The sequence below is a fragment of the Notechis scutatus genome, chromosome 2 (assembly GCF_049901735.1).
Source record: "Notechis scutatus isolate UNSWTSFEM ecotype Mainland chromosome 2, rNotScu1.2, whole genome shotgun sequence".
NCBI lineage: Eukaryota > Metazoa > Chordata > Lepidosauria > Squamata > Elapidae > Notechis > Notechis scutatus.
In genome coordinates this window covers 222532439-222546732 of record NC_142010.1, presented here as the reverse complement: position 1 = coordinate 222546732, position 14294 = coordinate 222532439, and the positions used below count along the sequence as shown (strand labels likewise).

The 14294-nt window shown below is 40.5% G+C and overlaps 1 protein-coding gene across 3 annotated transcripts in view; it reads right to left on the bottom strand.

Annotated features, from left to right (window-relative positions):
- Window positions 1–14294, bottom strand: part of LOC113414213 (uncharacterized) — a 62681-nt gene that overhangs the window by 43286 nt on the left and 5101 nt on the right. For all 3 annotated transcript variants that reach the window (XM_087958120.1, XM_087958122.1, XM_087958121.1), the window contains exons 2-4: window positions 10574–12908; window positions 4196–4379; window positions 23–174 (exon numbers count right to left, since the gene is read on the bottom strand). In XM_087958120.1, coding sequence (XP_087814246.1) covers window positions 23–174; window positions 4196–4379; window positions 10574–12053 — 1816 coding nt within the window. In that variant the 5' untranslated portion in view covers window positions 12054–12908. The remainder of the gene's footprint in view (window positions 1–22; window positions 175–4195; window positions 4380–10573; window positions 12909–14294) is intronic.

Genomic DNA, 14294 nt, shown 5'->3' with positions numbered 1-14294 from the left:
TATCATGCTCCTTTAAACTTACCAGTGACTGGCCTTTTGCTAAGACATCTGAAGTTATTATCTGCATTAGGATCATCCCCTTGAAACACCCATGAAGCTGAATGGAACATTTCTGTGTAGAAGCCACTTTCCCTGTGTGATCCCAGATCCAAGGGACCACCATGTGAATTCACTGGAAAAAAACAAGAATTGGGAAAAGGAAGATTTTTGTTGGTGTCATCAAGAAAGTGACAAAGTTATTAAAAGCAAAAAAAGATGAAGATAAATTAGAATCTACTGGTTAAAAAGTGGGGAAAAATTCTTAAAAACAAAAAGGATCCATTCATGCCTTGGTCATGATTTTTCTGCTCATTATTGTGAATAAATTGAGTATTTTAATGTCTTGTTCTTTCCGTCTCTATAAAATTATATCTTAGTTTTGTTTATTTATTTATTTATGCTATTTATTTACAAGACTTATATGGCCAGGACTCCCTCATATGACAACTCTAGGTGACTCACAATAAACAATAAAACATGGTTAAAAACAAAGGTTCCCTTCCCCTAGGCACCAGACCAAACATTGTTACAACTCAGCCTTCATCCTGTTCTTATATCATCTTCTTTTATTACTTTGTAAGCTATATTAAATATTTTATTACCGGTATTAAATATTTAAAATATGAATATAATCTGGCTTGAGGACTAGTGTCAACTTCAGACAAAGGCTTTCGTTTTTATTAAGTGAGTCTTCCTTTTGCCTATCACTAAAACTACTTCCTTACCCTTCTTTCCATATATTTGATCAGCACAAGCTTTCAGAAGGAAACAGAAAGAGTGATTCTGATCATCCTTTGGGCTAGGCCAGAGCCTCCATTCCAGAGATGGTATTCAGCAGGTTCTGACCAGTTCTGGAGAACCAGTAGGTCAGATACCACCTGTGACTGGAGATTTTATAGTATCCTTCCTCTATCACGCCCACCAAGCCATGCCCACAGAACTGGTAGTAAAAAAAAAATGAATCCCACCACTGCTCCATGCTTAGAAATGATATGTGACTCTGATTAGGAGGCTCAAATCAGTGGCAATGGGCTTTCAGGACGAGAGGCCTCGGGAGTGTCCAAAAATGCTGAACATCTGCATTCCATCAATTGGAGAGAGAGAGAGAGAGAGAGAAGTAAAAAGATTTGCTTTGATAATTCAGCTTCTGTCCCCTAATTAAACCTTTGATTTGTGACTTGGCTATACCTTAGCTGTTGCTATTGCTTCTGTAGTCCCAGATAAACAGCCAAAAAGGACTTTTAGCCAGATTCTATTGAACTTGACAAGCAAGTACATCAGTGGTGGGATTCAAATTTTTTTTACTACAGGTTCTGTGGGCCTGGCTTGGTGGGCGTGGCGGGGGAAGGATACTGTAAAATCTCCATTCCCTCCCCACTCTTGAGGGAAGGTTACTGCAAAATCCACATTCCCTCCCCACCCCACTAACCTGCTTTCCAGCTCCATTCTCCTGTGCAGGGCATCAAAAGAAAACCCAGCCAATCAGCTGGGACTCGGGAGGCAGAGAAGAGATGGGGGCGGGGCCAGTCAGAGGTGGTATTTGCCAGTTCTCTGAACTACTCAAAATTTCTGCTACCAGTTCTCCAGAACTGGTCAGAACCTGCTGGATACCACCTCTGAAGTGCATGCAGCCTGGCAATTAGAAGGCACATATCAATTCAAGTCATTCATTTAAAATAGCTCCATCTGTATCACACAGTAAAGGTTGCTATTTTCTTGAACCCAGAATCTAGCACATATTAAATTTCAGGATCATATAAAAACACGTAAAGTTGATCACAAACACGGTTTCCAAGTTTGTTCTATCCTATTGAACTTTTACCAATTATGTAAGGAATATTTTTGCTCAAATACCTTCCTATTGCTTAGGAAAGCGGATGAGGTCTGCAGGTTTAGTTTTATGAGCCAATATTCAGAATGCTTGTTAATGTTAAGAATAGAAAGCACAAAGCTGTGGATTTTGTGTGGGAAGCAAAAAGGAGAGTCTAAAATAAGTAACACCACAAGTGAGGCTTTTGATATTTGAACATACATTTTAACTTTAATTTTCATATGTAGGTTTAAAAAAATAATTTATCAAAATCACTGGTTTTAGATTAATATTCCTTCCATATTAACTCATTTTATCTTGTAATATGTTTACAAAGAAATATGAATGTCTTTGTCTCAACATCATCACCTTAGAAATGTATATATATATTTAATACTGAACCCTGTGTTATTTTCATTACAGATTAATACAATATAAAATATTTGATAATCTTCTCTTATTAGTTCAGAATGTTACAGAAAAACGTAAGGGATTCTCCCTTCCCCCCAAGACTCAGATTTTTCTTCCCATTAACTCCCTTCAAATGAATTATTCAACATTACCATTGCTGGATCACAGAAAAGAAAATTACAGACAGACTTCCACATAAAAGCCTAGGTGAGCTTACCTTTCTGTTGTCCTTTTGACCCGTGAAAGTCCATGTGTTATGACTGATCTTTATAAAAAACCATTGATTTAAAAGCTCCATGAATTTTTTTTTTTTTTAGTTCCACAGTTAAGGAGAGGAGGAGTTTTCAAGGAGCAGCTTACATCATATGGATGAATGATTCACAGTTAATTCAATCATTCCAGAAAGCACTCATCAACATTGTGTTACATAAGGGACAACAGCATTCATAATACAGCACTTTCAAGCAACAAGTTATTGTTTATGTCATAGCACCATGAAAGCGTATGACTTAGTCAAGTCTAGCCAAGTTTAAGCAAAGACTGCAAATAAATAGCTTCAGAAATATTTTCTTTTGGGGAAAGAATGCCTTTCAAAGACACTTATGAACTTTATATTTTGGCAAAAGGAATAAAAATGAAATACTTATTTTACTGATAGATACATTTTCAAAACATTTAATTATTTTTTTCCTCATTTAGACTATTATAGATAGATATAAAGGGCTGGGAGGATTTTGTTTTTGTTTTTCTTAATCTATGTTTTTATTGTACTGTTTATTTTTGCCCCCCTAATCTATGACAGAAAATCACTGGTTTTTCTGTGATATTAAAAATACAGCAAACCTTTAGTAATATCTCAAACCATGAATATTTGCTGTCTTTTCCTTATATTTAGCATCAGCTATTTAAAACAGTTTCTTCATTTTGAAGGGCCAGCTTAAAACCTCCCAAATTAAACTGAAGCACACTAAAGAGCTGAATCATGTCAAAAGGCACCTGATTGTTCATGTGCAATTACTAGAGTGTAAAAATATTGTTAGTGGCAGGTTTATGGTTCTCTTCTCACATACAGCTTGGGTATTTCTGTGATAGTTTATCTAAACAGGGAATCCAACTTTTTTGGATCAAGAAGCATCCTGGCAGTGGTGGGATTCAAAATTTTTTACTACCAGTTCGGGCGTGGCATGATGTGGCTTGGTGGGTATGGCTTGGTGGGCATGGCAGGGGAAGAATACTGTAAAATCTCCATTCCCTCCCCACTCCTGGGGGAAGTTTACTGCAAAATCCCCATTCCCTCCCCACCCCACTTTCCAGCTCCAAAATTTGAATACCACCACTTCACTAATCTGCTTTTCAGCTGTGTCTTCCTGTGCAGGGCAACAAAAGAAGACCCAGCTGATCAGCTGGAACTCAGGAGGCAGAGAATAGTTGGGGATGGGGCCAGTCAGAGGTGGTATTTGCCGGTTCTCCGAACTACTCAAAATTTCCGCTACTGGCTCTCCAGAACTGGTCAGAACCTGCTGAATACCACCTCTGCATCCTGGGCTCTGAATAATGTGCTAAAGATTCCACTATAATGAATCATACACGGGATGTTGAGAGAGACTAAAGTTAAAATTTATTTCATTAACATTTAAATGTAAATAAAATTTTATGATTGCTCTTCTAGCTTGTATTTAATCATCTCCTCTTTATTCAGTTTCCTTTTAAAAATTATAATCTAGGAACCGATTTTAGAGGTATCTGGAGCCATAGTAAGCTCTTTAATATGGCCATGGCCCTTATTCTAAATACATTGCTTTTTACAATTTTACCTCTAGACCTATATATTCTGCAATGGGACAACTCCCATGGGACAAGTGATGAATTTATCTGCAAATCTTTAGCAATTTTTTTCTTCATATCACCAACTAAATGCAGTACTTACTGGATCCTTTGGTGAAGCTGCTATTCTTAGAGCTCTTTCTAGCTGAAGGGTATCTTCTGCTGTTTTTGAACCATTTCCTTCGTCTAGCCCAATGGTCTGGTTCTTCTTCCTCTTGGGAACTATTGTTTGTCCTTGCATCTTTCAGCACTTTGTCCCTTGATAATCCTGTGCTTGTGTCTTTCAGTGACTTAGCTATATTTTGTGGGGAGAAAAAAAGAAACACTCTATACACCTAACAACATTTAATACCAGATTACCTTTTATAATACTCTACTTTATATAAGTTGCAAATATGTTAACTTAATATCAGTTACTGAAAATACAAACTAAAAGAATCATTTTATAAAAAATGGAAAGTACCACCTTGTATAAAGTTCCAGTGTGCCAAATATATTTTCCACTCTAACTGGATCTGTATTTGGGTATCTGTATTTTTCAAAATACTGCTGTGGTTCGCCGGCAGCAGGTGCAGATGGTTGAGGTCTCGGAGAGTGAGGACTCAGATGAGGGGCTTATGTATTATGAAGGGATGGAGCCAGGACCATCAGGGAGTGGAATGCTGCCTTCGGAGATTGTGGATGCTGGCAGCAGTGATGAAGAGGTCCCCGGGGAGCTTGTGTCCATTGTGCACAGGGCCGCTTGAAGGAAAGAGCAGCTGCAGCAGCACGGGCAACATGGGAGTAAGGCTGCAAGGTAATGGCCCCTCCCTTAAGAGATAAAAGCCAGCTGAGTAACCGGAATTCTTTGCAGGAAGCAAAGAAGTTTTTGCACTCAAGCCTGGTGAACATTCAGAATATCTTGGTTGGTGTTTGGAGACTCTTTGTGTTTGAAATATTTTTTAGTAACTTTATCTAGTGTTCTTGGCAGTCTTGCACAACCTTGGCAAGGCTTGTTCTTATCAGAGACAATTAGTTTGAAACAGCCTTTTAACCATGAAGGAATGTAATTCATAAATAATTATTAAAAGGTTTTGCTGTTACCTCTGTTTTGTGTTTGTTTCCTTAGAACAAGGTTTGGGTCAGAACAAATACATTCCTATTTTCTGGTGGACAAAAACATTAGAAAAAAGAGGGCATTGGCAAACAATGCCATCATGATCAAGGGAAGTGTTCCATACTAGCAGGCTTGAAGGCCTGCATTCCTATTGGTCCGGAAGAGCTGGGCCGTGATTGGACGATATAAAGCAATCCTGATTGGTTCGCATATGGTTTGCCGCGATTGGGTAAAACCAAGCGCGGCAAGCTCAAAAGTCTGTCATAGGCTGCCTAGCCACGGCCAGCTCTATAAAAAGAGCTGCCGCGGCTGGGATTTTTGTCTCAGAATCTGCTTCCTTAATAAAGAGCTGTTGTTCACTACTTGAGCCTCGCCTCTCAATGGGACCCACCGACCATACTTAACACTGGCGACGAGGATGGGATTCTGAGACAACTAGACTGATTAGCACGTGGCGAATAGCGCAGAGACGACCAGCAAGATGGCCAGCAGCGCCGTGCCACCTGCACCGTTCAACCCAGCCAGCAAGTTCTTGGACGCTGTTTGCCGTTTTTGCAAAAAACGAGGGCATATCGCCAAAGTATGCCGCAACAAACGAAATTCCAGTCCTCGATGCCGGGGAAATAGCCCGAAAAGAATAGATGGCACCCCCACCATAAACCGGGACCGCCCAAATGACAGCCGATGGAACCGGGACAGCCGACCCAGGAAATTCATAGATGCACCAAGAAGAGAAGAAACGCACCAAACAGTCATCATCGTCCACGCTTCATCGATAGACGCACAAAAGATACGTGTAGAGGTCACCATCGAGAATCAACCTTGCACCATGGAAGTAGACTCTGGCTCATCCCTCTCTATGGTCTCCTGGAGGACCATAAAACGACTAATTCCCAGCATACGCCGCCAAGAGCTAAGCGACCAGAAACTAATATTGAGAGACTATCAAGGTAACCGAATTCCGGTCGCTGGCACTGGACATTTTAAAGTTTCCTTCAAAAGCCACACCACCATCCTACCACTCACAATCGTTGATAAAGACCGACCCAGCCTACTCGGGTTGCAATGGTTCGCACCGCTGGGAATCGAAATGGCAGGCATCAACCACACAGAAGATGAAGACTGGGAAGCAGCACTCATTCGGGACTTCCAAGAGGTCTTTGATGGCACCCTAGGCAAGTACAAGGGGTCTCCAATCTCCTTTAATCTCAGCCCTGACATCGCTCCCATCCACCTTAAACCGCGCCGAGTGCCATTTGCACTCAAGCCTATGATAGATGAGCAATTAAATAAGCTCATAGAGCAAGGTGTATTAGAACCTATTGACCATGCCCGATGGGAAACACCAATTGTCACCCCCATCAAGCCAGATGGCTCCCTGAGAATTTGTGGAGACTACAAGGCCACCCTCAACCATGCCCTGCAGCAAAGTGCCTACCCTGTGCCAGTAGTCCAGCACCTCCTACACTCACTGGGGGGTGGCAGAATCTTTGCAAAGCTCGACCTGGCACAAGCCTATCAACAACTACCGGTCGATGCTGAAACTGCCGAAGCCCAAACAATCGTGACACATAGAGGGGCATTCAAATGTAACCGACTCCAATTTGGGGTCAGCGTCGCACCGGGGTTTTTCCAAAGCCTAATGGAAAGATTGCTGCAGGGAATTAAAGGAGTCGTGCCCTATTTCGATGACGTTTTAGTAGCAGCCCCCACTAAAAAACAATTGGAAAAATGACTGAGGGCAGTCCTACAGAAATTTAAAGACTCCGGCCTCAAGGTAAAAAAGGAGAAGTGCCAATTATGTACTGAAAGGGTTGAATTTCTTGGATACTTCCTTGACAAACAAGGAATTCACCCTACTGACAAAAAGTTAAAAGCAATCAAAGACGCCCCCAGACCAAAAAACAAAACGGACCTCCAAGCTTTCCTCGGACTCATTAATTTCTATAACATTTTCCTACCCCAGAAAGCGACTGTCGCGGAACCCCTGCATAGACTCCTTGATAAAAAGGCTTCCTGGATATGGGGACGGCGAGAAGAGCACGCCTTTCAACAAATAAAAAACCTTTTGACTTCAGACGCAGTCCTCATTCAATATAATGAAACACTACCACTGACTGTTACTTGCGACGCATCACCCTTCAGGGTTGGCGCCATCCTGAGCCACATTTTGCTGAATGGAACAGAAGCTCCCATTGCATTCTTCTCCAGAACCTTGTCCAAGCCAGAGAGGAACTACAGCCAGCTGGACAAAGAAGCCCTCGCCATCGTTTCCGCAGTAAAGAGATTCCACGAATACATTTATGGTAGGACGTTTTCCATTATTACAGACCATAAGCCCCTACTTGGCATATTGGTGGGTAACAAACCTACTCCACACATCTTGTCACCTAGAATGACAAGATGGTCTGAATTTCTCGCCGCTTATAATTACCAATTGATACACCGCCCGGGCAAGACTATCTCGCACGCCGATGCGTTAAGCCGCTCCCCCTTGCCAGACTTGCAAGCTGACCCAGCACCCACATTACCAATTTTGCAAATTGAAACGATACCCATGCCACCAGTAACTGCGCAAGACATCGCCCACGAAACTAGAAAGGACAAACGCTTGGCGCAAGTTCTCAGCTGGGTGGAGAGGGGATGGCCAAAAAACAAGCCAAACGAACTTTTTAAACCGTTTAAAAACCGGCAAACTGAACTCTTTTCACAAAGGGGTTGCATGTTGTGGGGAGACCGGGTAGTAATACCGGAGACACTACAGAAAAATGTTTTAAACTTACTGCATGACGGGCACCCTGGTATTGTACGTATGAAAGCCCTGGCCAGGAGCTATGCTTGGTGGCCAGGCATGGACAAGCAAATTGAAACCTGGGTCACCGCTTGTAACAGATGCCAAGAGACTCGCTCGGCTCCCCCAAAAGCCCCACCATTAGAATGGGAGACACCCAGAGGTCCTTGGTCGCGCATCCATATTGACTTCGCAGGGCCGACCAAGGGGCATACCTTCTTAATCACTGTTGACGCTTATTCGAATTGGCTCGAAGTGAGCAAAATGAAGACAACCACCACGGAAGCTGTCATCAAGAAATTAGACTTTTTGCCACGCATGGTCTGCCAGATGTGATAGTATCTGACAATGGCCCACAATTTACCGCCTTGGCTTTTGAACAATACTTGGCAGACCGTGGCATCCGACACGCATTGACATTGCCAGCTCACCCGGTGGCGAATGGTAGAGCTGAACGCATGGTTCAATTTACAAAAAAAACTCTTCAAAAAATGGAACATGGCAACATCCACGAGAAAGTCACCAAAATGCTTCTACTACAACACATCACACCGAACTCCACTACCAACAAGAGCCCAGCAGAACTGCTAATGGGCAGAAGACTCAGGTCACCTCTGGACCGCCTGCACCCTGCTTACACCCCAGAAAAACCACTTGGCTCCAGCAGCAAGCACCGCGCCTTCAAGGTAGGAGACACTGTTTTTGCCAAAAACTTTATGGGGGACCCACTTTGGCTCCCTGCAAAAATCACCCAAATCACAGGCCCCCGCTCCTACTGGCTCGAGACCACCGATGGGAGGTCCTGGAAACGTCATATTGACCAGCTAAGATCCAGGCTGGACAATTCTCCCCTCATAGACTCTAACCAAGAAATCAGAGGGGGGACTTCAAATTCAGAGAAAGAACTGACACCTGTGCAAGCAGAACACTCCACACACACATTAAATAAGAACCAACAATACTTACCAGCCAGAAGGGACTCGTGGCAGACAGGTGCTTCGCCTGGAAGCAGCAGCCGGACAAGCTCTACCAGCCCAGAGAACCCAGGCGGGAGCAACAGAGCAAACAACTCAACCGACCCGGAATCATCAGGTGGGAGTTGCAGCTATAGGTCCGGCTCACCCTTCCAGGCAGTTCCATCGAGTAGCTTGAGAGCGAGGTGGAGCCCGTCCGAACCCAATGGCGAACAGAGACATTGTGAACTGCGCAAGTCTAGTAGGCAGGTACAAAGACCCGCCTACTTGCGTGACTACGTTACCCCGCCCCTTGGACGGAACCAAGAGGGGAGGGGTGTTCCATACTAGCAGGCTTGAAGGCCTGCATTCCTATTGGTCCAGAAGAGCCGGGCCGTGATTGGACGATATAAAGCAATCCTGATTGGTTCGCATATGGTTTGCCGCGATTGGGTAAAACCAAGTGTGGCTAGCTCAAAAGTCTGTCATAGGCTGCCTAGCCACGGCCAGCTCTATAAAAAGAGCTGCCGCGGCTGGGATTTTTGTCTCAGAATCTGCTTCCTTAATGTTGTTCACTACTTGAGCCTCGCCTCTCAATGGGACCCACCAACCATACTTAACAGGAAGCATATTTGTGGCAGCGATGGTGTTTCTTACTTTGGGTATATTTACAGACAACAGACAGACGTCCCCCTCCCCCCCAATATGAATGTTTGTGAAGAACTCTCATGAGGCAATTGAATTTAGGGTTTGGTATTGAATTGGAAAGCAATTTCCAGACTGAATGTTAAAAATTGGTGAATATGATGTATTCTTTATTAATTTCTGAAATGTCTATATATAGGTTTTTTTTTGTACTGATGTCTTACCTTTGGGAGGTTATATTTCACAATTGATTTTTTTTTAATAAAAGCAATTATTTCTTCCACTCTTTCAAAACAGAATAGAATAGAATGGAGAAGAGAGGAGTGGAATGGAGTGAAGCAGAGTGAGTAGAGTAGAAAACAGAACAGATAGAAAATAAGATAAAATAAAACAAATAGAATAGAAAATAGAATAGCAATAGCAATAGCAATAGCATTTAGACTTAAATACCACTTCACTGTGCTTTATAACCCTCTTTAAATGGTTCACATAGTCAGCATATTGCCCTCAACAGTCTGGGTCCTCATTTTACCAACCTCAGAAAGATGGAAAGCTGAGTCAACCTTGAGCCTGGTGAGATTTGAACTACCAAATTGCAGTCAGCCAGCAGTCAAGTAGATGTATTCTAACTACTGCGCCATCACAATTTTTTGAATAGAATGGAATGGAACGGAACGGAACAGAACAGAACAGAACAGAACAGAACAGAACAGAATAGAATAGAAATAGAATGACAGAGTTCAAAGAGTTCAATATATGAGTTTGCGTTAATGTAAAATTTATTTAGATGTTCTTAAAATATCATCATAAATTAATAGTTGGGGCAAATATATAGTTCACCACATCATGAACAGCACTAAAAACTGCACAGGTTATTTGAACAGATTCTATATATGAATCAAAAATCTGATGACCATTTAAAAATCATCATTCCTTTGTTATTGTCACCCTTTGCTTTTACAGAGATTGCCTTTACTGTTTCAGAGAAAGCTAAAATTACTTGCCTATCTGATCATCTTGATTTACTGGTGGGAATGTGGCTGAGGTTATGATTACATTCATATTTGCTTCTCTTTCTTCATCTTGTTTTTCAGAGCTGGGTTTGAATAACGTCTCTGTCTGAAGATCTGCTAAATGACTTCCAGAACGATGAGACAGACTTATGTGTTGTTCACTAGACAACACCTCTGGAGCATCTGTGAAAGAGTCCCCAGTTAAAAGATGCTCAGTTTGTATAAAATAATCTTGGCAACCAGAATCTTCCGGAATGTTTTCAAACACTTTCTGAATGTCAGTACAATTTTGGAATTCATTAACTCGGTTTGATTCTTCAGTATCCAAAAGAGGCAACATAAATACTATTTCCTTTTTGCTGCTGGGCTCTTTTTTTATTGCCAAGCGAAATGAATTTGCCATAGATTTAATGTCACCAGGAATGATGAGCTTCTGTTCCAATTCTCCAGTTATTACAATCCTGACTGATTTTTTCTGGGTTTTTTTCATTTCTTTAGACTCAAAAATATTTTGCAGAAGATTTTTGTTTGATTGTGTTACTGATTCTTGACCCTGAATGTCTTCTACAGAAAGCTTAGCAGAAATGTTATTATCACTATTGTCACTTGATAGCCTTTCGGAAAGCAAAAAGTCTTGATTTGCAGTTACTTTGTTTGGTAGTTTTTCATGGAGTTGAACTTGTTGGTCTTTGCTCCTTAGAACTTCCTCACAAACAAAACCATCTTTTTCAAAGGTAATATGTTCTTCACCTCCTTTTGGGGTTGTTGGTGTCTCAGTGGACCTATATTTCTCCTTTTGAGCTTGACAAGAATTCATAATAGAATTCTGCCCTGTTTCCTTACTACTCTGTCTGTATTCTAAACAGTTATCCTCTGAAAAAGTATAGCCGAACTTGCTTTCTAATTTAGTATGACACACATTCATATTGTGATCATATGAAGCAAAAGCATAACAGTGTGAGGATTTAAGATCTGTGACAGTACCAAACAATGATGTGAAACTTGAATAAGGTTTTGTATAGCTGACACATCTATTAGTACTTATTTTATAAGTAGTTACTACTTTGAATGGGGTGGAAAGGAGTTTTAAAGATAAAGATGGCATGGAATAAAAACCCGAGTCTCTTCTAAGCTGAGGCAATGGCAATACGTCAATAGATGTGACTGGAACAGAATATCTTCTTATGTTTTTTGATTTCTTGGATGAAATTAGCATAGCAGTCCCTGTTTCAAATAAGCTGTTGTTCCTTATTTGTAGCACATTACTCATCTCTTTATTATGTTTCTTTCTAAAATTGATTTCTTGGGAACTGTAATTTTCTTGTGGTGTTTCTGTAGAATAGCTGAATTCAGAAAAAGCCATTTCTTTATAGAAATCTTTTCCCTTTGTGCAGTCCTTCATATTCCCTTGGCAGGAAGCATTTTCTTTTCCCCAGTTTAAGGCAACTGAGTAAGTATCTGGTACATCCATTTTGTCTTCTTAAGGATTTAATAATCTTAATTGTAATACTTAAGCAGCTTCCGCACAATCAGCAAATAAAGCTGGAGGAGATGTAAGAATATACCATTCTAAATTTATGCAACTTAAAAATATTTCTCCTGAAAGTCAAAATTTGACTCAAAATTTGAATGACAAGACACTTTAATGATTAAAAATGTGAAACACAATTTTTTCACATAGTTTCAAAATTACGTGAACTGTGAGCCCAAGCATATTTACTTTGTCACCAGGCTCAGAATTAATGGATAACTTCTTTCCACCAATATATTTTCCTTCCTACCAACACTTATTTTTATCGATGGACTTGCAATTTGGATGTTTCAGATTCTTCAGAAAAATTAGTCAATAAATTAGTGGCCTTTTTGTCACTTGTAACAGTGTTCTTTGTAATGACTTTAAAAAAAATGTTTTGACTTTCAAGCCATACAGTGGTTCATCATGAGGATCACAATAGTCATTTCCATACTCAAGAAATCATATTTCACTTCTCTGTACAGCAGACCACAGAATTATATTCCATTGTAGTATATCATTTTGATGTCTTTTCTAAGAACTTAGAAAATCATCATTTACATGTAACAATGTCATTTGCTGAGCAGAAAAGAGTATTAGCAGGACAATCTTATCCTCACTTTCCTTTTTTTCAACTATCAGATATTGCCTCAAAAAAAATCAGTGTTATTTCCTTTTCCACTCTGTATAAGAAAGATGGTTTCCACTTCAATCAGATATTGCAAACACGTTGCTTCATGGATGAAATCAGGTGTTTCTTGGATTGTCACCTGTCCCGTTTTCAATGTTCTGCTGGCATCAGTTGATACTTATCTGAAGAATAAAAATAAGAGAAGAATTAATTCTGTTACTAGTCTGAAAGTAAGGCTGCTTAAACATATTAGGCAGGTCAATGATAATTTTTAATGGATTACAAAAGGATGCAATGCTCTTAGTGTACCCTGATGCTACTGCAATTCTGATAATTACAACTTGCTGGTGGTTGCTTTCTTTTCAAAAAGATGTAGGAATCATCCTGGACTGAAACTATCAGCTGGTACAGCACAGTTTGTATGGTCCCCTAAACCTCATTAAAATGCCACGGTCCACCACTTGTAGTTTAGGATAGTATAAAACTGAGAAAAGGTTATTCGATTCCAGGACACATCACTCCTTCAAAAGAAATATTGGAATTGACACTTGGATAAACCTTTGACATTCAAAGGTGATTTGCAGATTTCGTAATTTTTCTGGCATTGCAAAAGTAGAAGAGATCGAGTGCTTTGAGTGACATAAATATGTCACCCCATTGCAGACTCTGTCTTCCACATTCTTATCTCCTTATCCAGTAACTCATTTTGTCATTTTGTCCAGTATGTTAGTTTCTGTGCTCAGTCTGCCCAATAATTTCAATGTTTTCATTTCCGCCAATATATACATTTTATAAGAGGGGTTTCTTTTCACTGTTTCTCTGCCCATGTATGGTCTTATATGAGTGGCTCTTCATTGCATAATCTGTATTTTCTTGTAGTCTGCATTATGCACATTAGTCTACATTTTTAACTTCACTGTGTGTCAAGTATGCAATAGGATAACACAGTCATACATACACAAGCAGCATGGAAGGTATCAGTCCCAGAACAGGTTATCACATGAAGCCTTTCACCCATTTTATGTGTGCCATTGCAATTCATGTTAGAAAGACGGATGCCAATAAACCCATGACCATAGCTGCCATCTTCAATTTGTTGATTTACATACTGTGTTCAATCCTGTTAGTTTACATTTTTAGCAAAACATTCAGTATTAAGTATTAAGATCATGACCTAATAAATATCCTGACACAAACAATAGACTTAAGTAGCAGCTTTTCCTCCCCAGTGTTTCAACAATGCTTAATAGCAACCTTTACATTAATGTTCTGGAAATGAGTGTATTACTCATGTAAATGCTTTCTGTTCCTCTTTTTAATATCTTGTTACTTAACTACTGTACTTTAGTAATAGCAATAGCACTTAGACTTATATACTGCTTCACAGTATTTTACAGCCTTCTCTAAGCGGTTGGCAGTCAGCATATTGCACCCAACAATCTGACATTGGAAGGATGGAAGGCTGAGTCAACCTTGAGCTGGTAAGAATCGAACTGCTGGCATTCGGCAGAATTAGCCTGCAATACTGCATTCTAACCACTGCGCCACCACAGTTGTATGGAACAACT